The sequence below is a fragment of the Amblyomma mixtum genome, chromosome 5, assembly GCF_055824585.1.
Source record: "Amblyomma mixtum isolate Tamu chromosome 5, ASM5582458v1, whole genome shotgun sequence".
Lineage (NCBI taxonomy): Eukaryota > Metazoa > Arthropoda > Arachnida > Ixodida > Ixodidae > Amblyomma > Amblyomma mixtum.
Window position 1 is genome coordinate 189,413,814 of NC_143016.1, and position 25,091 is coordinate 189,438,904.

Here is a 25,091-nt window from a genome sequence, read left to right on the forward strand (position 1 = left end):
ACAGCAATGACCCTGGCAGTCTTCTTCATACAGGTGGAGGCAGCATGTACCATGTATTTGACCTGCACAGAGAAGAAAACATATCATGAATTTTGCAACCACAAGGCTCAGACGACGTGACCATGGGCTTAGTTAATTCAGGTCTAAAAGTGTAAATCACACAAGGCAGGGATAAAGGGAGATGCATGAAAACAATGCCACAAGTGCAGGCTTCTGTTTATTAATGAGAACCAAAATCAGAAAAGATATGCAGGAAAAACAAAACATGTGAAGAGTGGTTTATTGGCACGTTGAAGCGCCGGCAACGAAGACCCGGGCGCAAGTCGTCTAGGAACCAGCGAGGCGAGAGACCGGCACACAAGCGGCAGTTCTCCAGCACGAGCCTTTCGCGGGCGGCGCTAGCGCTTCGTCGTCGTTCGTGGCGGTGCTGGATCTTCTTCTTCATTCCAACTGCCCCGGCGGAAAGAAGGAGCCATCCTGGCGACTCAAGGCGAGGAGACGACGAGAGGGCTGTAATAAGGCTTCAAGCGGCTGACATGAACGACGTCGCGACCACGGCGGCGATGGTCCAAAGAAGGTGTCACCGGTTCGATGATATAGTTCACTGGTGACGTACGCTCTAAGATGCGGTAAGGACCAATGTGCTTGGCCGAAAATTTGGACGCAGCCGGAACAGAGAGCCAGACCAATGATCCAGTGGAGAAGTGTGTAGCGGGCGTGTCTTGGTCCGACTCATGTGTCCGGAGCCCTTGACGTTCGGCGGTGAAGGAGCGAGCCAACTGGCGGCACTGCTCAGCATGGCGGGTAATGTCAGAAATGAAAGTATATTCTGAGCTGTCGGGGTTGTAGGGAAGGATTGTGTCCAGCAGACAGGAAGGCTCGCGCCCAAATAAAAGAAATAATGGGGAAAAGCCGGTGGTTGCCTGGGATGCGGTGTTATATGCATAGGTCACGAACGGAAGGACTTGATCCCAATTAGAGCTGTCGGAGCTAATGTACATGGCGATCATGTCCCCAAGAGTACGGTTGAATCGTTCGGTGAGGCCGTTGGTTTGGGGGTGGTAAGCGGTAGTGGTACGGTGGACTGAGTGGCACGCATCGAGAAGCTCGCGAACAACTTCAGACAAGAAAACACGGCCGCGGTCACTGAAAAGTTCTCGCGGAGCGCCGTGACGCAGGACGAAGTGATGAAGAAGGAAGAAGGCGACGTCGCGAGCAGTAGCCGCAGGTAGGGCAGCGGTCTCAGCATACCGAGTGAGGTGGTCCACGGCGACTATAATCCATCGATTCCCGGCGGTCGTGAAGGGGAGCGGCCCATATAGGTCGATGCCCACACGATCGAAAGGGCGAGCCGGGCACGGTAATGGCTGTAACGGGGCAGTCGAGGGCCGAGGTGACGACTTCCGCTGCTGACAGGCTGTGCAGGAGCGAACGAATCGACGAACAAAGTTGTACATGCCCCGCCAGTAGTACCTCTGGCGTAGCCGCTCGTCGGTTTTTAGCGATCCAGCGTGAGCGCTTTGAGGGTCGGCGTGGTAGTGCGCACAGATCTCAGACCGAAGATGGCGGGGAATCACGAGGAGCCACTTTCGGCCGTCCGGACGATAGTTGCGGCGGTATAGGAGATCGTCGCGGATGGCGAAATGGGAAGCTTGGCGACGAAGGGCCCGAGGGAAGGAGGACGTAGAGTGCGCACGAAGGGTATCCAGCAAGGAAGAAATCCATGGATCCTGGCGTTGTTGACTGGGCATGTCGATAGCAGTGAGCGCTGCGAGTGGGGAATCAGATACGAGGGAAGAGGGCGCAGGAGAGGGCAGTGGCGAGCGTGACAAGGCGTCGGCGTCGGAGTGCTTGCGGCCCGACCGGTAGACAACGGTAACATCGAATTCCTGAAGACGGAGTGCCCAGCGGCCAAGGCGTCCTGAGGGATCTTTGAGGGAGGCCAACCAACACAAGGCGTGGTGATCAGTAACGACGGTGAACGGGCGGCCATATAAGTAAGGGCGGAATTTTGTGAGAGCCCACACTACGGCCAGACACTCCTTTTCAGTCACGCTGTAGTTCGACTCTGCTTTGGTGAGAGCACGGCTGGCGTACGCAACAACGTATTCAGAAAATTCGGGCTTGCGCTGGGCCAGGACAGCACCGAGGCCAATTCCGCTTGCGTCGGTGTGCACCTCAGTAGGAGCACTGGGGTCATAGTGCCGAAGAGTAGGGGGTGAAGTAAGCGACGACGGAGCGCAGCAAAAGCTTCATCGCAGGCAGAGTCCCACGTAGACAGGTCGGCGGGACCATTGAGGAGTTTCGTAAGGGGCGCGACGATAGAGGCGAAATTAGGGACAAAGCGCCGAAAATAGGAGCAGAGGCCCACAAATCGGCGCACCTGTTTCGTAGAGGTCGGTTTAGGGAATTCAGCCACAGCCCGGAGTTTGTCAGGATCAGGTAGGACGCCATCTTTGGATACGAGGTGGCCGAGTATTGTCAGTTGCCGGGCACCAAAGTGACATTTCTTGAGGTTAAGCTGAAGGCCAGCACGGGTGAGGCAGCTCAATATCTGGCGCAAGCGCTGGAGGTGCGTCGGAAAATCGGGCGAAAACACAACATCATCATCCAAGTAGCAGAGACAAATGTTCCACTTGAGCCCGCGCAATACATTGTCCATCATTTGTTCGAACGTGGCGGGAGCGTTACACAGACCGAATGGCATTACGGTGAATTCATATAGGCCGTCAGGGGTAACGAATGCCGTTTTAGGACGGTCGGACTCAGACATCGGCACTTGCCAATAGCCGGAACGGAGATCCAGAGAGGAGAAGAATTCGGCGCCTTGCAAGCAGTCTAGGGCGTCGTCAATACGGGGTAGCGGGTAGACGTCTTTGCGCGTAATTTTGTTGAGCCGGCGATAGTCCACGCAAAATCGTATCGAGCCATCCTTCTTCTTCACCAGCACCACTGGGGACGACCAAGGACTGGCAGATGGCTGAATAATGCCGCGTTGTAGCATGTCGTCCACTTGCTCAGCGATGAGGCGGCGCTCGGGAAGTGACACACGGTAGGGGCGCTGGCGGAGAGGAGTATGGGTACCGGTTTCAATGTGGTGCTCGACATTGGTCGCACGGCCCAAAAAAGAGGACTGGTGGTCAAACGAGGAGCGAAACTGGTTGAGCAGGGCAAGAAGCTGCGCGTGTTGAGCTGTGTCGAGGGCGGGGTCAATAGAGCGGTCGAAAATGTCCGAAGGCAGTGGGTGATCGGGAGTAGGGCCACGTGGGGTGAGGGCAGCGATGTCGGGACTGGAGGAGGTCACATCGGTGTCCAAGGAAGTGATCAAGGTAGCGGTTTCAAAATGGCCAAGGCACTCGCCACGGAGCAGGGAGAGGGCAGAGAAGGAGGTGTTAGAGACGAGGATGGCGGCAGTACCGTGTTGAATGTCGATGACGGCGAAGGGAACAGAGAGGCGTCGGCGAGAAGCAAGGATGGGGGAAGGCGTGAAGAGAACGGTGGCGTCAGAAACAGAGGCGGCGCAAACAGGGACAAGCACAGCACTGTCAGGGGGAATGTGAGTGTCCTCGGCGACAACAAACTTAGCATCACGGCGAATCGAAGGCTCGTCGAAGGCAGCATCACAGAGCGTAGAAAAGACGACATGCGCACGGGCGCAGTCAATGACGGCGCTGTGGCGGGATAGAAAATCCCAGCCAAGGATGACGTCATGGGAGCTTGCACGGAGAACTAAAAATTCGACAACATATAAAACATCGGCGATGACTACACGTGCTGTGCAAGCGGCAGACGGATGAACGGGCTCGGCGCTAGCTGTACGGAGGGAGAGTCCAGAAGATGGGGTGGTAACTTTTCGAAGTGAACGGCAGAAGTTTTCGTTAATGACAGAAACGGAGGCCCCAGTGTCCACAAGCGCAAGTGTCTTGACGCCGTCTACAAACACGTCAAGAAGATTCGGCGGTGAAAGGCGAGGACTTAAGCAGGGCGATGATAGCGCAGTTCGTGCCCCAGGAACTGCGGCTGCTAGTTTTCCGAATCGGCGGGGACGGGGCGACGCCTCATGTGCGACAAGGAGCGGCGGCGAGGGGAGGGCGAGCGGTGGGAAACGTAAGGCTGGCGACCAAGCGCGCGGTCAGGTGAGGTTCCCTGATGCGGTGGTTCGAAAGGTGCGCGAAAGGTGCGATCTCTATCGCGGTAGTCCGGCAGAGGGTGGAGAGGCGGAGGCAGAGTACGTCGACATAGGCGAGCGACGTGGCCTGGAAAACCGCAGGCGTAGCAGATCGGTCGGTTGTCAGCCGTGCGCCAAGGATTGTAGGCAGCGGGCGCGAAACGCTGTCGGGAAACAACAGGCGCAGGCACCGCAGGAGGAGCATAGGCATAGGCCTGCGGCCGCGGTGGTCTTCTGACAGCCTCGGCATACGTGAGAGGCACGGGTGCGGGCGCAGGCGGCACGCTTACTGGAGGGTCGTAGCTTAACGGGGCGGCAACTGGGGTTGGCTGGATCGGGAGTAGACCGGCCTGGGGAGCCAAAGGTGCCGGTTGCCGAAGACTAGGAAGTGCATCGGCGACCTCCTGCGTGATGGCATTCCGGATCTCAGGACTGAGGACGGGCGGTGACGGGTGTGGGTTAGATATGAGCGATAGCTGCCGGGCGACCTCTTCCCGCACGAAGTCTTTGATTGTGGCTAGCAAGTCGTGGTTGATGCCCAGGCCGGAGATGGAGTCGGCAGGCGGGGAAAGGCGACGAGCGCAAAGACGTTGCTTGCGCAACTCGTCAAAACTTTGGCACAGTGTATAAACCGAGGCGACGGTGGTGGGGCTCTTCGCCAGCAACATCTGAAAAGCGTCGTCGTCGATGCCTTTCAGGACGTGCTTAATCTTGTCAGCTTCGGACATAGCTGGATCAACACGCTTGCATAGGTCAACTACATCTTCAATGTAGCTCGTGAAAGTCTCGTCCTTGTGCTGAGCTCGGACACGCAAGCTTTGCTCAGCGCGCAGTTTCCGGACGGCGGGACGGCCGAAAACCTCCGCAAGTGTGCTCTTGAAAACGGCCCAGGTGGGAATGTCGGCCTCGTGGTTTCGGAACCACAGGTTCGCTACGTCGCTCAGGTAGAATATAACAACAGCGGGGTCGCGCTGCCGGACGGCACCGGAGCAGATGACGGGCTGCGGCGGGGGTGCGGGCTGTTGACTGGTCTTGGACATCGGGATGGTGCGGCTGCGAAGGTCCACGGTGATGGGGAACGGTGAACGCAGCAACCTCCACCAAATGAAGAGTGGTTTATTGGCACGTTGAAGCGCCGGCAACGAAGACCCGGGCGCAAGTCGTCTAGGAACCAGCGAGGCGAGAGACCGGCACACAAGCGGCAGTTCTCCAGCACGAGCCTTTCGCGGGCGGCGCTAGCGCTTCGTCGTCGCTCGTGGCGGTGCTGGATCTTCACATGTCCTAAATGGCAGTTACTTAATCACTCACATATGCTGACATTATCACAAGCACACTGGCTTCTCAGGAAAAATCCAGAATATTGTGCCCAGCTGCACAGTCAGGCTGTAGGCATCCCGGATGCCAGACTAAGAAGAGGGTCATATTAAGAAACAGAAAAACATGTGCATGAAATGGAAGCTACTAAAAGGTGATAAAATGAAATGCCGTTTAACAAACCGTTCCCTCCATTCTCGTGTTTTTATTTCTCCGTATCTAGAGCGGTTAAGGTTTCATGTAGCCCTTGCTAACAATGTCTCTGGTCTCTGATGCCATTATATGTTTTGTTGCGCATACTGTGAATTTTCTTCCTAAAAGGGAAGTGTAGGTGATTATCTGAGCATCAATGAGTGATACTTCCAACTGTAATTTTCCCTGCATATATTACCTGTGAATTCATTTCCGATTAGCAAACAGCAGGAAGCTTGTGCCTGTGATGGCATTTCTGGGTGCATTCCATTGTCACAGCCTTTCGATACAGTTTAAATACCTGGTGAAAGGCCTATGCACAAAGGCTATGCACTATAAATCTTAGTGTACCACTCCTGGAAAACAAGGAAAAGCTTTCGGCTAAACGTGAAATAATAGCAACGGCAACTTACACATCTAAAGAGTTGTCTCCATGCATGAGGCAACGTCATACCAAAAAAATATTTGGACCACATTATAATAAAGCTACTTTTTATTCACGTTCATAGCTTGTTTCATACTACACCTCTACATTATGCCTGTGCAAAAAGCTTTGGTTATGGACTGGCCTTCACTGACAGACTACATTAACTACACAAGCAGCATAGAACAGTCTCCTTCTAAAGCACTATTTTTGCTTGAGGAAATTACAAATCTGGTCTTTTTATTTAGACAGTGCTGCTTCATCCAATGCTTGCAGCATATGCAGCAGCAGTAATTCTCATGAATTACATTTTGCTGGCACAATGGAATGTTACCTTTACACATCTTTTCAGATGCTTAGCATAATGAAATTGTAAACACTGACTGACAGCATGCAAGAATGGCTATTAAAACAGTTGCCTTCCATATATGCTGTCACATGCAGGGCACGCGAGCTTAATTAAATTTTAAGTTCACTCCGATGTGAAATAAAACTAATATGGATTCATGTGAGTTATTGAAAATTATTCACATCAGTGAACAGCACCTTCCTACTCAAAAAGAAAGTGTGAACAGTGCAAAGATGATTAACAGCCTCACGTAGCTGCATATCACATTAAGCTTCACATGCATAAAGGTGCTAGTCATATTAGCTTGGTAGCATGCCACCCTGCCAAGCATTACCATAACTGTGTGTCATTTTTTTCTGACGCCAGCAACTTGGATTGTAGGCAGCGCCTCTCAAACTAATTCAATATGAAATCTTTGCTGAAGTCCAGCCTACTTTTGCAGAAAAAAAACTGCATTTATACTTAATGCCATGAAAAGTGGTCACAATTATTCAAACCATTATTCAGAAATTCTTTCAGAACTAAGTCCTCGAAAACATTGAAAAGCTCTAAAATCTCTGTAATAGAATGGCTGCAGCTGCGCAACATAGCATACTATGTTCACGGATGGACATCAAGTGATGATGAACTTGCAACAATGTCCCAATTACATAAAAACATACATACCACACACATCTAGTCCCGGCCACTTGTACGGTTTTGAAGAATCCAGGCTGAACTTTGGTGCTAGGAGTGACAATGGCTGTGCACCTTTGCATCCCTTCTTCTCCCAGGTGCACTGCAATAGAGGCGTCATTTATAGCGTTAGTGTAATGGTTAGTGATAACTTATATGTTCATTAAACCACGTAATGGCAGCACACATGCTCAAAAAACGACAGGAATAGTTTGAAAACGAGAAACAACTTTTTATTCCAAATTTTATCCATTACAGCACTTGCCACATATTTATAACAGGCATAATTGACGCAGTGCACTGGCACAATAAGCCTACACAAACTTCTACAGCACAATGGCCTATTACCAGTGAATTGTCACTAAGTGCCTAACATAATTAACATATTTTCTAACAGCCACTGCAGAAAAAAGAAAGAACTATACTGTTACTGCTTACGAGATTGACAGTATTCATTACAGAATTTTTTTTTCGTTCACAGATTACCGCAGTGCAACCAAAATCCTTATTGTTCTAAACAGAAAAGCTTAGATACTAGCGTACTGTTCTAGTCAACCTCTTAGAGCGACATCAAACCTAAAGTCTCACTCTTTCACAAGAGAATACAAGAGCACAAAAAGAGGTGACACAGACTGTACGCTTTTGTGAGCTAATGTTTGGCCACCAACTAGCCCCGACCTTTTCACTAGTAAAAAGAACTAAACAAGTTCACTTTTCTCTATTAGTTCTCAGCCTGAGTGAAGAGCCAGTTACATATGAACTTAACACCATTAGCAAGCGCAACTTGCCATTCGAATGCAGTAAAACTGCTGGCACGGTAAGTCACATTCTGGGTTAGCAAAAATATTGCAAGGTGTAAGCGAAAACGGCCGCATGCCAGGAAGCGCAGAGCACAAATCAGCTGCTAATTTCTTGCCTATGAATAAATTAATTTCACGTTTACTGTTTTATCGTTTGCTTGCTACTCTGTGGTAAAGAAAAAAAATTGACGCCGTCCATTCGCAAAAAAAAAAAAAGCGGCCTGGCAGAAGGAGTTGCCTTGCAGCGCTAAAATTATAAAGGGATTATTGTCCAATAAGAATCAAATACAGTGCTGCAGTAGATGTGAGCACTGCGCGCAGTACGTGCCACAGAAGCGCGCACAGTAATTTACTCGCCCCTTTCTGAACGGAGACTGCGGTTTCGACTTACCATACTGAATGAATGGTCGTGAGCAGGGACAAATACTTGGCGATGAAGAGACGACCGGCAATGTTCTTTCGCACGGCAGACGAAGGACCAGAGCCTGCAGCGAAAGAAAGCATGAGAAAGACGCCTGCAGATTGCGCCGCTGCGATCGTGTGTTGTACACGATAGGCTCCCTCCGGCCGCACGCGACCGGCTCCAAACAGGGAATAGCAACAAGCAGCGGCTCGCGCACACAATGCATGATAAAAAATCTGTACTGAACACACCATAACTTGATGGCAGGAAACAACCCGTATGACCAAACGAAAATTTCACTTACTTGTATGGTTGAAATTGGGCGCAAAGAATCCGTACGATGAGGGCGCCGCGACGATCTGGCGTGCGCTGTTTCTTTCAGACGTTGACTCTTTCGCGAAGATGTCGCCCACTGCAGCGTCACACATCGATGAAGCTTGCACGATGAAGTAATCGCTGAACAGAACCTAAACGCACACAGGCCCGTACTACAAGATGAAAAGATGAATGCGCGTCGCGACTTGCACGCACGGCACCCAGGCGCGGTAAACAGCGGCTCCGTCTTCGACTCTAGGCGAGCGGCCAATCCAAAATAGACAGGCACGTGACCTGAAGAGAGAGAAGGGAGAAACCAGGAAAAACTACAACCCATCGCCAGCCATCGCTTCCAAAGCTTGCTTCGCGCCATAGAGAATTACAGAGGAGGTTTTCCTTCCTCCATGCTTCGTGCCTTTCTTTCGTAGCCGGACCCCGCGCTTCCCCTCTTTTCCTTTTCTCCGCTGACTGAAAGAACTTCTGCGTTCCCAGTAGTGTCCCAAGGTCAAGCCGCCCGCGTGCGGGGCGACAACCTTTGGTCCTTGCAATGTGCTGGTAGCTTATTATTTTTGCATGCGCCTCTCTGCCCTTGTGGCACGTATTTTTCCGCGCTTTCGGAGTGCGCACAACTCTTCCGTTATCGGAGACAACGAGCGCGGCGAGACTCGTCTTGTCAGTCCTTGCAGTATCCCTTTGAAGCTTTTAATGCAGCCAGCTATTAGGCAGTATGAATTACGCAGATGGTGCCGTAAATGTGTGGCGTATGCAACAGAATAGTTTTCAGAGCAGCTGCAGCTTAAAGTTACGAGCATCATTCGGAAGTTCTCGTCAGCTCTCGTTTACTACCGCGTACAGGAGGCGCTGCGAAATATATATCAATAAACTGCCCTTCCTGTACTTCTAAATCATTCATAGAACCGGCTAAAAAAGCGATGTTAATGCTGTAGCATTACTGATTCAATGTCAGGTACAGTAACGATTTTAAATACTGATATTGCCGCGTGATATTGCTGCGAGAAATTTCAACTTTCTTTTGTGCTTATGGGGCCGCACGTGTGAGGAGAATCCGAAGAAAGCAAAAAACCGCTCTGTTCAAAAATAGCTTAACTCAATCGAAATAGATACATCTGTAGAAATATGGATTTAATAAAGCCGCATCGAGTGATCAGAACCATCAGGCAAATAAACGGGATTCACAACATTTGAACATTTGAGGACGATGGCGCAGAAGAGGGCTTCAAACGACAGTCGACCACTGCTGATGCAGCAGTTCTCACCTCTCATCGTTCCAGTGTTCGCGAAGTTCTCAAAATATTTCCAAAATAGGTCAACAGAGCAGAAATGGAGCACTGCCAGCGCTATGCCAGCAAGCATCCGTTAAGACGCTTCAGCCTACTGGTTATTCGGGCGATTCCGTCTATTATACGCGCTTTCATTTTATTCAATATAGGCAGTTGCCACCGCTGAATTCACGCTTTTGTTAAAGATTGGTTCGTCAGTGCGATACACTGTGTCCTTTAGCTCAGTTTTATTTGTGCGTACAAGACAAAAGTCTCAGTCATCCGAAGCAACTTACGATGATGAAGGAAAACCTGCCGGTTTATACGCCGTAGTTTCATTTATTTTTGAGCTTGGGTCTTCGGGCTGCGTCTATCTAGTGCAATGTACTGTTTAGTGCTTATCATTAGCCTCTAAAAGAAAGAGTTATTTCCTGACGCATGAACCACTCCATAAGAATTCACAATGCACTGCCGCAATATAAGCGCCTTGATTACTGTTTCCTCTGGCACCCGGTTTGTTGCGGAATTCGATGCTTCCATAGCGCTACAGTTCGAAAAAAAAAATTGGAGGCAGTCAGCTTCATTTCTAACTATCAGTACTACTTGACTGCATTAAAGCTGCGCGGAACAACCTAAAAGCTAAAAGTTACGTACACGTACACTGAGTTTAAGCTAATTTCTGCTCTTGTAGGCGTGCAGCACAATTTCATCCGCAAGAGAGGTTCGAATAGACTTAAATCGCTTTGGTCGCCTCGCTCCCTGTTTACCAATTTTAAATAAGCTGAAATTGAATTGCTTCTATGTGAAACACTTGTACGCGCCAAAACATGATCAGGAAATGCAGATATCTCGAAAACTGATTAATATGGGCTTCGCTATCTTGTGCCGAGAGAAAGGATCCGTACACTTGTTGGAAAGGAAACGTAGAAATGTCTTTTACGCTGCGTTGAGGAGTTTCCGAGCAGATGTACAAATGCTGGTGATCTCATAGTAGACCAGCAAAAGTGCGACTCTGAGGCCTGGCTCGTGTCTTGGTAAAAGTGCTCTAAACGAAAAAGTACCTATATATATATGGAATGGTCAGGCCACGTTCAGAACTCAGTTCAGATGCAGAATTATTCCTTCCCTAGTTTCTTGCATTTTTGTTTTTCAGCGTTGTCAGTATTAGTGGTGAAGGTCACGCGTTTATCAGCGAGTAGGGCTCTTTTTTGTTGTTGAAATGGAGCAGAAATATGAGAGTGCAATTTATTCGGGATTTGCTTTACATTGCATCTTCAGCTAACATAAAATTACTGCGTCAACAATCTCGCTCGTTCGTCTGATTTTGATTTATTAACTTGTATGCATGTTAACCTGAACCCTTTCTGTTATTCGTCTGTTATTTGCTCAGGAACATGTGCCACAACGAGCGGTTATCCGAAAAGCAGTGCACGTTATTCGAAATTGTACGGAGGGAATTAACCGCCCTGGTATTTATCGTACGCTATTAGAAAATAAAGAACAGCGCTGACTAATAGACCTTACGCTGGTTGTGAAGCAAAACTGTTCATTTTAAAGCTTTTATTACCGCTTTAATAAACGCTTAACCACAAGCCGAAATTATAAGCGCAATAATTTTCATGCCTCTGGTGTGTTGAAGCGCTAAACTGTTGATTTCGTTCAGAGCTGCGATTGGTCAGAGGAGTAACACAGCACCGATCATGCCGTCTGTCTTTGCTGACTTACTTCATTTTAAAATGATATCCAATCATGAGTATGAAAGCACATGCACCGAATATTAGTGATTATTTTGGTCGTTAGCAACCAAGAGCATGTTTGCATGCGTGATGGTTGTCGTGGCCGATCGCGGCCAATGCACCTTTTTTCAGTAACGTTCTGTGCATCCGCCAAGCCGCCTCCAGGCGGAGATGGGCAGAAGATCGCTGTACGTGTTCTTCCAAGAAATAGCTTCTGGTCCCTTGAAGAAGCGAAGAGGCGCGGTCAGTGTCGCCAGCGCGGGTGAAGGATCAATGCAGTGGGGGAGCGTGAGCCAGCGTAGCTTTTAACTATTGTCCTCAAAATAACCCCGCCACCCCGCTTTCGGGAGAGGGCCATCTTCGAGAGGGAGAGGAGGCGGTGAGGCCTGCATACTTTGCTGTACAGCGTCTTCGCGCAGAGGGAACACAGCTGGTTTGAAGAGTAAAAAGGGGGGTAAGTTTTCTGAAAGAGACTAACGGCCTCCACCACCTCCACACGGGTGTAACGATGCACTCTGCAGAGTGCATCGTTAGTCCATGCGCCTTCAGATAGCATAAGTCGTGAAGATGCACCCTTCTTACACCCTTTTTTCTTAGAGTGCGGCGCATGTACGTACTAGAGGGCGAAAGCAATTTCTGCGTGCTCTCTGCAGTGGCGGACGGTCAGTGTAAACACGTAAAATATTCTTACACCGTGGCTACCGCTCACCGAATCACGTGCTCAGAGTAAAGAAGAACAAAATAAAAAGTGGATGCCTGGCAAGGCCTCGCTCGACGACACCATGGCTGAACAACTTTCTGGGCTTTCGCGGCAAACGATTTGCACTAGTAGAGTCGGATCAGCCGGCTGATATAGCTCGGAGACAAGCTGCGTTCCAGCGAAAACCAGTGGCGTATGATACAGAGAGTGATGAGGAACGAGAGCAGAGAGAACACTTGTCAAAAAGTGCGTGAGAGAGAAACCGCTTAGCCGCGGCCATTGGCTGTGCTTCGCTTGGAGCGAAGCCGAGGCATAACTAAAACGAAACCGTGCGCTTTACCAGGCGCAGCCGAGCTTTTCGCTCGTCTTGCTATGTTCAGCCGGGCTGAACCACAGCTAATTTGTCGGTGAAGTGCTTCTTGACGCACATTCCTCGCGAAAATTCTTTAAGATATCGGTAGAGTTTTTACTAGTTGAAACTTTCTTTCGCAAAATGTCAGAGCACGCTTCAGAGCCCCTTTGTTAATCTCATTAAGGAATACCCTGAAATCAACTACATTGCTGCCATCTCAACGGCGTGCCTTTTGTCTCTATCGAAATTGAAAGGCGGTTGTTTCAGGGGGTTGCAACTGTCCCTGTAGCAGCACTGGTAAAAGTTTCGAACATTAACCAACTAGCTCAATTCTCCGTGCTACTGCGGTTGTCTAGCTGTTTCTATCCTAACACCATTACCACTTCCCGCCTTCCTCCCCTTCACCGGGCCTTCCTCGTCGCTGCGAAGGCCCTATTTACACCCCACCATGATGAACGCTTTGCCTTGACAAAGACAAGTCCTCTTGTGGAAGCGACGGCAAGCTGCCTGGTGCTTCAAAGGCAGATATGCTTTGGGGTCTGCGGAGAAATATCTGAGAAGTACAACATGCATGCATCACTGCCTTTCATTTAGCTCGTTTGGCTGAAACCGCTTGCATTTGCACCTAGCCACCGGGACCACTCATACGTTGACTTTAGGTTTACAGTTTCCAGCCTCGTTTCCGCTCTTCGGAAGTGGAACCAATGTTTGATCAGAGGGCCCCATTGCAAATGTGTCACTGAAACGACGTAGCTGTGCGAATTCTTCACACGCGGCTTGAATATGTACGGGTTTCTTGACTGCAATTAGTGATCTTAGCAACGCAGCCACCTTTGTGCGCAGAAAAAAATGTCGGTTGTGCACCCAAGGAAGAATCTATCCATCTTGATTGGGTCATGAATGACAGTAGAAGTAGTATAAAACTTTATTCCGCAAAATGGGACGGAGTTTAGAGGTTGGGGAATTGAGCAGCAGGTAGTCCGTATACACTCAAGAAGATTTAAACCTGAAAACATGAATGGCAGCTTACCAATATCCTTCAACTAAATATTGTCACGTTGTAGTGACGGCAGTCCAGTCGTCAGGAAGACACAAGAAAGACTTGCAAACGAAGCTCTTTATTTGGGCTGACTTGCGCCCGCAAAAGAACTGGATCACTCGGTGGCGGCGTAAGCAACAAGCGTGCTCGTCAATCGTCGAACTACGAATGTCCGCCGCTCGCGGCATCGCTCAATTTAAAGCCGGCAAGGAAACTTCCAGATAACAGGTCAAGATCATCTACGGTAATCTGGAAAAACCTAGATGCAGCCTTGCATGGCTGCGAACAATCGAGATTAGTCTGGTCGCTTCTCGCGCCACGAACAAAAGTGATAACGACCCTTTCCTGCAGCCTTGAGCGTGAACGAACAAACACTACAATGATACGTGGCAATATATATACCACCTGTACCTTACCGGTACTCAACTATGGGTCAGAAACGTGGTGGCTAAGGACAAGGCTTCAAATCAAGTTAAGGATAACTCTGTGAGCTATGGGAAGAAAAATGTTTCCTGTAGCGTTAAGCGACAGGAAGAGGGCAGAGTGAATCAGGGAACAAACGCGGATTAATGACATCCCAGTCTAAATAAAGAGGAAGAAATGGGCTTGGGCAGGGCATGTAATGCGAAGGCAGGAGAGAACCGATGGTCGTTAAGGGTAATCGATTGGATTCCAAAAGGAGGCAAGCGTAGAGGGTATGGTATAAAGTTAGGCAGGTGGATGGGGTTTACAAGTTTTCTGAAGTAGGGTGGCCGCAGTTGGCACAGGACAGGCTTAATTAGAAAGATATGGGAGAGGTCCTTGCCCTGCAGCCGGCGTAGTCAGGCTGATGATGATGTCCATTTAATGTCGTCGCCAATAGCAAAAGCAGAAACAATTGCACTGGTTAAACGCATTATTGAGAAAACATAATCGGATATTTTTGTTTTATTAAATTAATCTTTGACAACAAGGATGGTGGTTGGTTCGTAAGGATATTTACTATAAGTTTTATTCCTTTAGGGGACACGGGGACATAATCGTACCGGCATGTTTGTGGTTGTTTTTGTTTTTAAAGTGACTACCTTATATAGCGCGCGTCAGCAATAAACCTCAGTTGCGAGTTAGCGCTTGTCTGCGTCGTTTACTTTCCGTCCCGTGTGTTCCCTGTGCGCTATTTTTTACATCATGAACGTTATCCAACTTGCCCAACTTTCCGCTTTGCTGCAATAATCAACAGTCTATCGAGGAGCAGTTCACAATTGGTAAGCAGATAGTAACTGCTGATGTGGATCATTAGGGAAGTAACTGGAATAATGGGGCGGTGCGCATATGGCCGGTTGTCTCAGATCACGAGTGGCAGTGTATCAGTATCCCTCAAGAGAAAAGTATACTACAGCTGTACCTTACCAGTGTTCACCTAGGGGCAGAAACATGGCGGCTATTGAAAAGGGTTCAGCATAAATTAAGGACAACGCAGCGAGCTCATCATCATCAGCCTGACTACACCCACCGCAGGGCAAAGGCCTCTCCCATGTCTCTCCAATTAACCCTGTCCTTCGCCAGTTGCGGCCACAGTATTCCCGCAAATTTCTTTATCTCATCCGTCCACCTAACTTTCTGCCGCCCCCTGCTACGCTTGCCTTCCCTTGGAATCCACTCCGTCACCCTTAAGGACCAGCGGTTATCTTGCCTTCTCATTACATGCCCTGCCCAAGCCCACTTCTTCCTCTTGATTTCAACTAGGATGTCATTAATCCGCGTTTGTTCTTTCTCCCACTCCGCCCGCTTCCGATTACACCTATCATTTTTCTTTCCATAGCTCGCTGCGTTGTCCTTAACTTAAACTGAACCCTCTTTGTTAGCCTCCACGTTTCTGCCCCATAGGTGAGTACCGGTAAGATACAGCTGTTGTATACTTTTCTCCTGAGGGATATTGGTAAACTGCGATTCATGATCTGAGAGAGCCTGCTATATGCACTCCACCCTTCTTATTCTTCTAGTTATTTGATCCGGATCAGCTGTCACTACCTGCCCTAAAAAGACATATTCTTTTGCTACATCCAGCACCGCGCCATCGATTGCGAACTGCTGTTCTCTTGCTAGACTGTTGGATATTACTTTGGTTTTCTGCATGTTAATTTTTAGCCCCGCCGTTCTACTCTGCCTGTCTGATCATGCTTTGCAGTTCATATCCTCAGTGGCTTAATCTCATCAGCGAATCGCTGATTACTTAGGTATTCTCCATTAACTCTTATCCCCAACTGTTTCCATTTCAGGCCCCGGAATACCTCCTGTAAACAGGCAGTGAATAGCATAGGCAAGATCGTGTATCCCTCCCGGACGGACACCTTTCCTTATTGGAATTTTGTTGCTGACTTTATGGAGAACTCGATAGCTGTGCAATCGTTATAAATATCTTCCAATATTTTCACATAACACTTTTCTACACCTCGATTCCACAATGCCTGCATCACTACTGAGGTTTCTACTGAGTCGAATGCTTTCTCGCAATCAATGAATGCTATATAGAGGGGCTGGTTATGTTCTGCACATTTCTCCATCACCTGATTGATAGCGTGAATATGGTCTATTGTCGAGTATCCTTTACGAAAGCCTGCCTGATCATTTGGTTGATTGAAGTCTAAGGTTGTCCTGATCCTATTAGCGATTACCTTAGTAAATACCTTGTAGGCAACAGACAATAAGCTGATCGGCCTGTAATTCTTCAAGTACTTGACATCTCCTTTCTCATGAATCAAGATAATGTTAACGTTCTTCCAAGCTCTAGGTACGCTCGAGGTCACGGCATTGCATATACGGGGTGGCGTTTTTCGAGCACAGTCCTCCATCCTTCAACAAACCTGCTGTTATCTGATCCTCACCAGCTGCTTTCCCTTTTTGCATTGCTCCTAAGGCTTTCATTAATTCCTCCTTCGTTACTGGCGGGATGTCCCATTGCTGTGCTCTACTGCCTTTCTCAGTAACATTCTGATTGCAGTCGCTACTGTATAGATTTGTGCTACTTTAACTATCTTATCCATATTGCTAATGACATTGCCCTCTTCCTCTCTTGTCGCATACATCTGGTTTTTACCTATGCCTAGTTTTCTCTTCACTGCTTTTAGGCTACCCCCGCTCTTTAGAGCATGCTCGAATTTCTCCATGTTAAACTTCCTGATGTCGGTTACCTTGCGCTTATTAACTTCGACAGCTCTACCCAACAAACACAAAACCTCCTCAAAATCTCCCAAAAATGACCCATCGGGACATCTGGAATCTCCCCAGGAGGTGCTCATTTTTCCCGAACACATCTAAAAAACGTCCCCACAACTAGCAATGTCCAAAAAGTTGTGCGTCCCATGGAAAGCCCCAAAAGGTTAATGCTCGATTTCTCGGCTCTGCTTCAATAAAATTATTCCTCATTTTTCGCGTAGCCTGCAGGCATCCAAGCGCACATATGTGCCAATGTGCGTGCTGGCTCGGCCGTTCTGCACTTATCCGTTTACGTGAAATGTCCTAGCATTTTGCACACAAAGGAAATATGAACTCAAAAATTCACCCGATTTGGCTCATATAAGAGCAAATAGCAGCGCCATACAGAAGTAATTTCAGTTTACTAGGTGTGCTCTTAGCACGAATAGCATCCTGTCGTCCATGCCGGCGACCGCACCATACACCACCACAATCAAAATGCATTCATGTTTAAGTCAAAGAAAAACAATACAGACCGAATTGAAAGTCCGTGCCGAAAAACTTACGTTCAACGGCGCAAATCTGAATGAATACAAACAGCAGACGCAAACGTATGCACCATTTAATACACAGTGTACATAACACTACGGCGCCATGCATATGATGGCCACTTTTTTCTCCAGCCCTGAGAAATCTGCAATATGAAGCAAGTAAAACAGAATACAGGCTGAAAGTTGATGCACCTTAAACGAGCATTCTAAGGGCTTCAAAAGCAGATATGCACACGCAAAAGCAAACGTATGTAAAGAGCAACTTCGGTGACAAAAGAAAAGACGAGATGGGCGTACGCTGCAGACACGCAGTTTCAGGTCACGGATTTTCTTCAAGTTGAAACCCCCCTCACGCTTAGAGACTCGGAGCAAGCTTCAGCGACGTGTTATCAAAACAGAAAAAAAATATTAGTTCTACTAGGCGAAAATTAAAAAAAATGCGAAAAGGGCCTGCAGTATGCTTAAATAAACAAATTAAATAAATAATTAAAATAAACCAACATACCTTGACGACGTTGCCTACGGAAACCCAGGGATGAAATACAAGGTGGTGGTGGTGGTGAAAACTTTTATTTTGTGAAAAAGAGTTTGGGAGCCACAGAGTGGCCCCGCTACATGGTCGACGTCCCTAGTCCGGGACACCGCACGACGAGGCCCCGTCTCTCGCCCGTTTCACCAGAGCCCTTTGGGACTCAAGCGAGGAGCAGTTGAGGAGGGCAGTCTCCTGCAACAGCTGAAACCATAAATTAAACGCAGGCTTCTGTCCACCGCCTTCTCACAGCACAGCGAGCGCTTAAACTACGCGTTACACCCTCGTAACGATCCTGGGAGTTTTATTTTCTTGTGACTAAGTGTGGGGATAAGACTGCTTGGAGCCAGGCGGGAAGGTGAACGTGCTCAGGTACGTGCGGTGGCGCGCTGCATCCATGGTGCGGCAGACCGCGCATGCGGCACAGTCCAGCGTGGGAGTCGAGATCAAGGCACGATTAATCCAGTGGGAGAGAGTCACTATAACCACGCGAACACTGCACAAACTATACCGCTGCGGCAGGATGGCTGCGCGGTGGCGAAGTTGGTAGAGCAGGCTAATCCATGCATGGGCACTCGCAGAAAGAGAGTGGTGGGTCTCGGAAGGTCCTTCCCGCCTCAGACCGTAGTAGACGGCCACGCTGCCACCACCAACGTGCTGCAGTCGTCGGAGGCGCTGAGGAATGCAGGGTGCGTGCGAGGAGTCACCTATTGCCACGAACTCCGCTGCCACGAACGCCGCCTCGAACAGCGGCATCAGTAGGGCCGTGGAGCTGCGCAAAGGACTTGCGATGCGCAGCCGCGGCATCAGTTCCAAAAGGAATGGTGTGGGCACGCCGAGGTGCGCGGGAAAACTTCCGTGAATCAGTAGCTACGAAGTCCACGACAGCCCAGTTGGCGCAGTGACGAGAGCAAGAACTGCCGCGCGCTGGGGCTTGTGCTCGAACGTCTGGGGCAGCGCGAATAAGCGTGCGCAAAATGGCGTCCGTCCAGCGAGGAAGCCGGGCGAGCGACGGGAGGCCATTACCGCACTTCTGCTAGACAGCGGCGCAGCGAGGAGTGCCGATAGTCGGAGACGCCTGGAGGGACCACCACACAATTTTGAAGTTGGGCGCAAGCTGGGAAAACGCTAGAAGACGGGAAAGATGTTGACCGCCGCTGCCGGCGGCGCGATGGAAATGCAGACCGCCGCCGCCTGCCTGCAGCATGGAGCCGACGGCCCACGTGCGAGAAACGCATGCACCGAGAGAGATGCGGGGCTAACTGCTTCCTTCGGCTGTTCGAATGAAACTGCCGTTTCATCTCTCAAAACGACGAGTGCAAGAGCAAAACCTTCTCTCCCCGCAGCTTGTGGCGCGAAGGAGAGAGAAAAGAGAGCGCGAGCAGTCGATTTTTATTTCTTGTTGAAAATCATTGGTCCCAAAACGTTATGCCCAGTTACATTTCTGGGACGAATATGCATTAACTCGCTTTTGTTGCTGCTTAACACTCCAGAAAAAACGTTTCTAGACCTTTAGTGGGAGCACTGCCTTTTTGCTTGTGTTTTTATGTCGTGCCTCTATGGTCTGGAAACGTTTGATAAACGTTGTACTGGGACTGGGAGATTCCATCCTTTTTTGGAGTTTCTGAGGAGGTTTTGTGTTTGTTGGGTACGAGTTCTATTTTGTCTATGGAGTTAGACGTCCTCATGCTTTGCCATTTCTTAATCAGATCTTTAGTCTCCTTAGATATCTTCCCGGGTCCTGTTGAACCATCCTACCACCTACTTCTACGGCGCACTCCGTAATGATATCTCTGAGACGATAGTTCATTGTTTCAACATTATGGTCGTCGTCTTCAGTTAAAGAGGAAAATATGTTCTGCAGAAAAATCCTGAAAAATGATAGGTTTAACGTTAAGGGATCGAAAGTGGGCAGAGTGGGTGAAGGGACAAATGCAAGTTAATGACGTCGTATAGTATGATACAACTTAAAAAACAGCAGTTGCTAACACTGGTCCGCTGTCCGCGGTGTTCTGTATTACTCCGCTGGCCAATCGCAACCGTAAACGAAATGAGCTTTTTATTGCTTGCCTATATCAACCAGTCCACGTATCAAAATTCTAAAGCTCATAATCTTTTTCTTGTGATAAGCTTTTTGTTCGGTAACAAGACTCTTAACCAGCTGACTTTTTCGTCGCGGAGGAATTCTGTGCACGGAGGCTGAATGCGGGCGGAGCTTCAATGCAGATGTATCCAACTACAGTCGAAATCAAGAAGAAATGGGCTTGGGCAGGGCATGTAATGCGGAGGAAAGACAACCGCTGGTCCTCTTCTTGTGGCCTTTATGTGCCCTCAACAGACCATGCCCTTTCTTATCGGCTGCAGCGGAGGACATCCTCTACGACAGCTGAGCTTCACGGCATTAAGGAAGCTGTTTCTTACATCATGCGCCGAACCGCCGGCCGTTGGGTTATCTTCACCGATTCAAAAGCATCTCTGCAGATCCTGGCCAACCTGCTGAAGAAAACGAATCACCAGCCAGTTTCCCTCGACATCGGGTATATACATCATTTAGCTATTGCCGCAGGCCACTGCATAACATTTCAGTGGGTACCTGCTCACTGTGGCATTCTGGCTAGTGGAAAAGCAGATGAAGCGGCCCGTAAGGGCCATCAACATCGGAGATACATTCGAACTTTTTTCACGAAATCTGATGCGTCCCAAATGGCTAAAAGTTTTGCTTACGAAGAAACGCATCGGCTTTGGAGTTGGCCGACACATCAGTACCAATTTCTTCACTCAGTCGACCCACATCTTAGATCAAGACTCTCACCCAGAATTCCTCGACAACTGGAAACACTTTATCACCGACTTCGTCTGAATTCTGCATATAGAAACGGTTTGCGATACCGTTTTGGACAAACGAACAGTCCGCATTGTGACAATTGTGCCTCGATAGAAACTGTGGAACATATCCAACTTTAGTGCCCTGCGTATGCTAACGAGCGTGCGTACTATGAACATTGCATGCAGAAGCTCTGCCCAGTGCCCCTAACAATGGAGAAAGTTTTAGGTCCCTTAGCCTGCTTCAGGCAACAGAGACTTGCAATGAACTTTCTTTTTACATATTTAAAAGACATTGGACATCTCGATAAGCTCTAAATTCACTTGCACGTTACCTTCATGCATTCTTCATGCAGTGAACTTCGTCAGCCCATTTGTCTGACTATGCGCTCCATCATTCCATAGGTTACATCAATACTCGCCATTGCATCTTTAGTACCCATTTCATGGCCGCATTTTATCTTCGTTTTTTTTTCTTTTACCTCTTCCACGCTGCTCTCCTGTCTTTTTCTCCCAAATTCCCCTTCCTACGCAGAGTAGCATGCCAGCGATTTTTAAACGCCGGCTAAATTCTCTGCATTTCATCAAAGTCTCTCTCTCTCTCTCGCTGGTCCTCAAGGGTAACGGAGTGAATTCGAAGACAAAAGTGTAACAGGGGTTGACTGAAAGTGGGGTTGACTGAAAGTTAGGCGGGCGGATGAGATTAAGATATTAGGGGAGTACGGTGGCCGCAGCTAACAGAGGGTAGGGTTAATTGGAGAAACATGGGAGAGGCCTTTGCCCTGCAGTGCTCGTAGTCAGGCTCATGATGACGACATAACTGCAATGCTCCTTTGAAAGACATCGGTCAACTGCCATTGCAACCTATGCTTGCCATATGCCTTCCAGCCAGTCTTGTCCGGTTGCTCTTGCTGTTCCCTAAGGGCATGTACTTACCTCTGTGCTAGACGGTCACAACGCAATGCGCCATTGGCGTCCACAGCAATCCCCATTTCCAGCTGCGATTACTGCGTTCGGCTGGAGAGCACGAGGTCGTCGGATGCAGTACCAGCTGCATTTCAATGCAGCCGGCATGCGGATCCCAGTGTGCTGTCGATAAAAGTAACCACCACTACTGGTCTATCAGCTTGCACACTGAACACTAAGTGCTGGTGAAGCGCTCTGTATCAAAGCTACCCGGTCAAACGTGCATCGAAATGGACAAGCCCACTCTTGAGTATCGATTCTACGATAACCTGTTATCTGCGGATTAGCAAAGGTGCAAATTGTTAGGTGCCCTGAATGTAGACTCGCAGCTTCCACAGCGGAGGGCTAGAAACGGCTTACGTAATGTGAACGAGTAGGCACGCATAGTCGGCTACCCAGACGGCACACGTCCAGCTTCAAAAACAGCAAGAGGCTTTTTACAGGCTGAGAAATGAACGAGCAGCAGATCCAGCCTTTTCTAGCCCTCGCCAACTGGCAACGTAAACGCTTCCCAGGAAGGTGGGATATGGTTTGCGATGGGACGGCTAGTCTGTGCCTTACAGCAATCGGAACGTGCGTAGACGTGCACGATTCCTACCAATGCCATTTGGTACTGGGATGGTAGAGACTGCGCCTGGGCATTCTGAAGAATGCAGGTGCCCTCACTGGGTATGGTGCGCGGTGGCGGGCCATCGCTACGTCGGGAGGCGATTGCCTTCTTTAGTACGGCACTCACCTTTTTTTACTACACTTTCTCTTGCACTTAGAGCTGGGGTTCCAAGTGCCAGGGCATGGCGGAAGTTCGAAGTGTGGCTACAACCTTGCAGGTCTACAACCATATCGTAGTAGCCGGAAAGGTGCGGTGCGGCGTAGTGTGTAGGGCGATAAGCTGAAATTTCGGAGGCGGTCAGGCTTTAGTGTTGTCCCCGAGTAGTAGTTGCGAGGATGTACCTGTGGTTATCCACGCCGCGGGGATCGGCTGAGAAGCTACGTTCATGTCTCTCTCGATGGTCGTTGTAAACCATCCGCACAAGCACTAAGTTTCCAGTTCTGCCATTGGTGGAATCTGTGGCAGCCGCAGCTGGAAAAAGAGCCACCAGGTAGCGGGCACATTGGTTTCCTGGCAGCTGCCATGGCCTTTGTAAAAGCTGTATTGTTTTATGAACTGCAAGACAAAGCACTCAAATGTCCCTGCCAGATGTTCAGCTGACGTACAGTACAAGGCGAACTCTCAGACTTTTCTAGGTTGCACTTAGCAGCGACTTTTGTTTCAAGTGAATTTCGCATCCTTCATCTCGCAGGGGAAGCTGGTAAATACTTCACGAAACAGTAAGCGGAGTAGCATGTCCTCCGCCAACTTTGTGCAGATATGCCACCAGTAGAAACTTTTTTGAAAATATTAAGCGTGATGTGCGCGTTCGAAACAAATTATTTCCACGATCCTCCGGGATTTGGATTGGAAAACATTTATTGACCGGCAGAAAGTGATTTAAGGTGGTCTTCGTCTTGCTAGATGGCCGTCAGTCCGTGGCTTACGGCGACCTCGTTGGCTATCTCCACTGCTCGGAGTTGGATCTCCTGGTCGGAGCTGAGCAGCACGGCGTCTCACTGCTCGGAAGTTAGGAGCTGAATTAGGTCGGGGGAGGTGGATCCTCCGGACAGTTCTACAGGGTGTGGTCTAGTGTGGCTCTGTCGCCACACTCGTCGATTCGGAAGAGTACACTTGAACCCACTTAAAATGAACCTGACGGTCACGCGGATTCCGTTCGTCATATCCGGTGTTCGTAGTAAGAGGGCTCTCCGTATAACAATCAAAAATACTAAGGCCGCCAAAAGTGGCGTTTATATTTCATAAAACTGTTATGCGCGCTTCTCGAAGAATGCAGAGCCTGCCGCGGCCCTTTCCAGGATATCTAGTTGTCATTTAATCGTCACCCAGACCCTTCCCGCCATTTATCAAATTTAGGGACGCGATATAACTAATCGTGAATGAAGCTTCCATGGCAGCTGGTGACAGGTCGGCCACATAAAGAAGATGGCAGTAGGGGAGTGCTCGGACTTGGTGCTCAACGTCTTCGTCAGAGCACACGACTTTGACCATGGCAGTCAGATTGCCTATTGTTTCGTTATTCCTGCCGTTGCTCTGAATGACCATCTCGGGAATTCTAATGGTGGGTACTTCCTTGATAGGACGTCCTCCTACAGTTAAGTGTAGTGGAGACGGGGGTGCCTGGCCTCTGAGGCTGCCTCTCGGTCTGTCTCTGAGCACCAGCAATCCTATTTCGGAAGCGAGCATTCGAGCCCCGCACCCGAAGCATAGGACTCGATTACATTCACGACCTCCTGCAGCGTCTACATTTGGCCGTTGCTGCCCGTGGACATCCGCAGGGTGATGTCCACATATAAGCTGTGTTGCAGACCCCCGATTGCGGCGTTTCGGGGGTAGCGTGATTAGGGAGAGGTTGAATAGGAAGGGACCAAGCCTTGCAGCGTGCCTCAGCTTCCTAGGGAGACGGGACCCAATGTGTGACCTCCAAGCGATAGCTCAGGCGTTCTCTCAGAAGAGCGAACGTAATTGGACATGCTTCTGAACGAACCAGCGCAAAAAACACAACGGACAAGAAAAAGGCGGAGCACGACGGACAGGAGCGCCGATTTTTTTTTTCGTTCTTTCCGTCGTGGAGATGATGTAGTGGTCGCTGCCTAGCGTGTCTGGAGGTTGACCATTGCGCTTCGCGCAAGTTTTTGCCGAGGGCGAGATGTGACGGTGTGTCCGCACCAACACTATTGCCGATTCGTGTCACCGCTTGGGGGTCGTCTAGAATGGTGAGGCCCAAGTTTTGGATTGTCTGCCACAGCCTAGTGCCTTCGGAGTTCGTATTACGATAACCCCAAGCCGAGTGGTGAGGGTTTAAGTCGCCCACCATTAATACCTGTGCTCTGGCCGCTAAGCGCGACTTTTTGTTGGTCGGGAATTCCCGGCCCAGTCTTTTAACGAGCTGTACAGATATCAGTAGGAAGAGGTTGGCGTCCCCCTTCTTTCTGGATACGATTTCAAGGAGCGTGTATTGCGCACTCGAACTATACCGGGTGTCCCAGCTAACTTGAACCAAGGGTTTAAAAATGAAATATTGGAGTCAGGAGAGTGAAACTACCTGCATATTGGTGATAGGCATTTGGCGCACCACGGGAAATTTTTTGTATCGCAATTACTTAACTAGTAATTAAGATAATTTTTTTAAATTTTTTAATATTGACTTTAGACACTAAATGTGATTCGCAAAGTTGGAGAGCACTTTCA

General features: G+C 49.1%; 1 protein-coding gene across 3 annotated transcripts in view; it reads right to left on the bottom strand.

Annotated features, from left to right (window-relative positions):
- The window catches only part of LOC149345194 (uncharacterized), a 24,926-nt gene extending 48 nt beyond the window's left edge, over positions 1-24,878 (bottom strand). Inside the window, exons 1-5 of one of the 3 annotated variants that reach the window (XR_016283257.1) lie at positions 20,423-24,878; positions 8,630-8,934; positions 8,314-8,407; positions 7,114-7,225; positions 1-62 (exon numbers count right to left, since the gene is read on the bottom strand). The exon at positions 1-62 is cut by the window's left edge and continues 48 nt beyond it. Coding sequence is in view for 1 of the 3 variants with exons in the window: in XM_089546492.1 (XP_089402618.1) it covers positions 4,024-5,208 (1,185 nt within the window). In the remaining 2 variants the exon portion in view is untranslated. The other 2 variants (XR_016283258.1, XM_089546492.1) reach the window with 2 other exon arrangements.
- Positions 24,879-25,091: the final 213 nt, after the last annotated feature.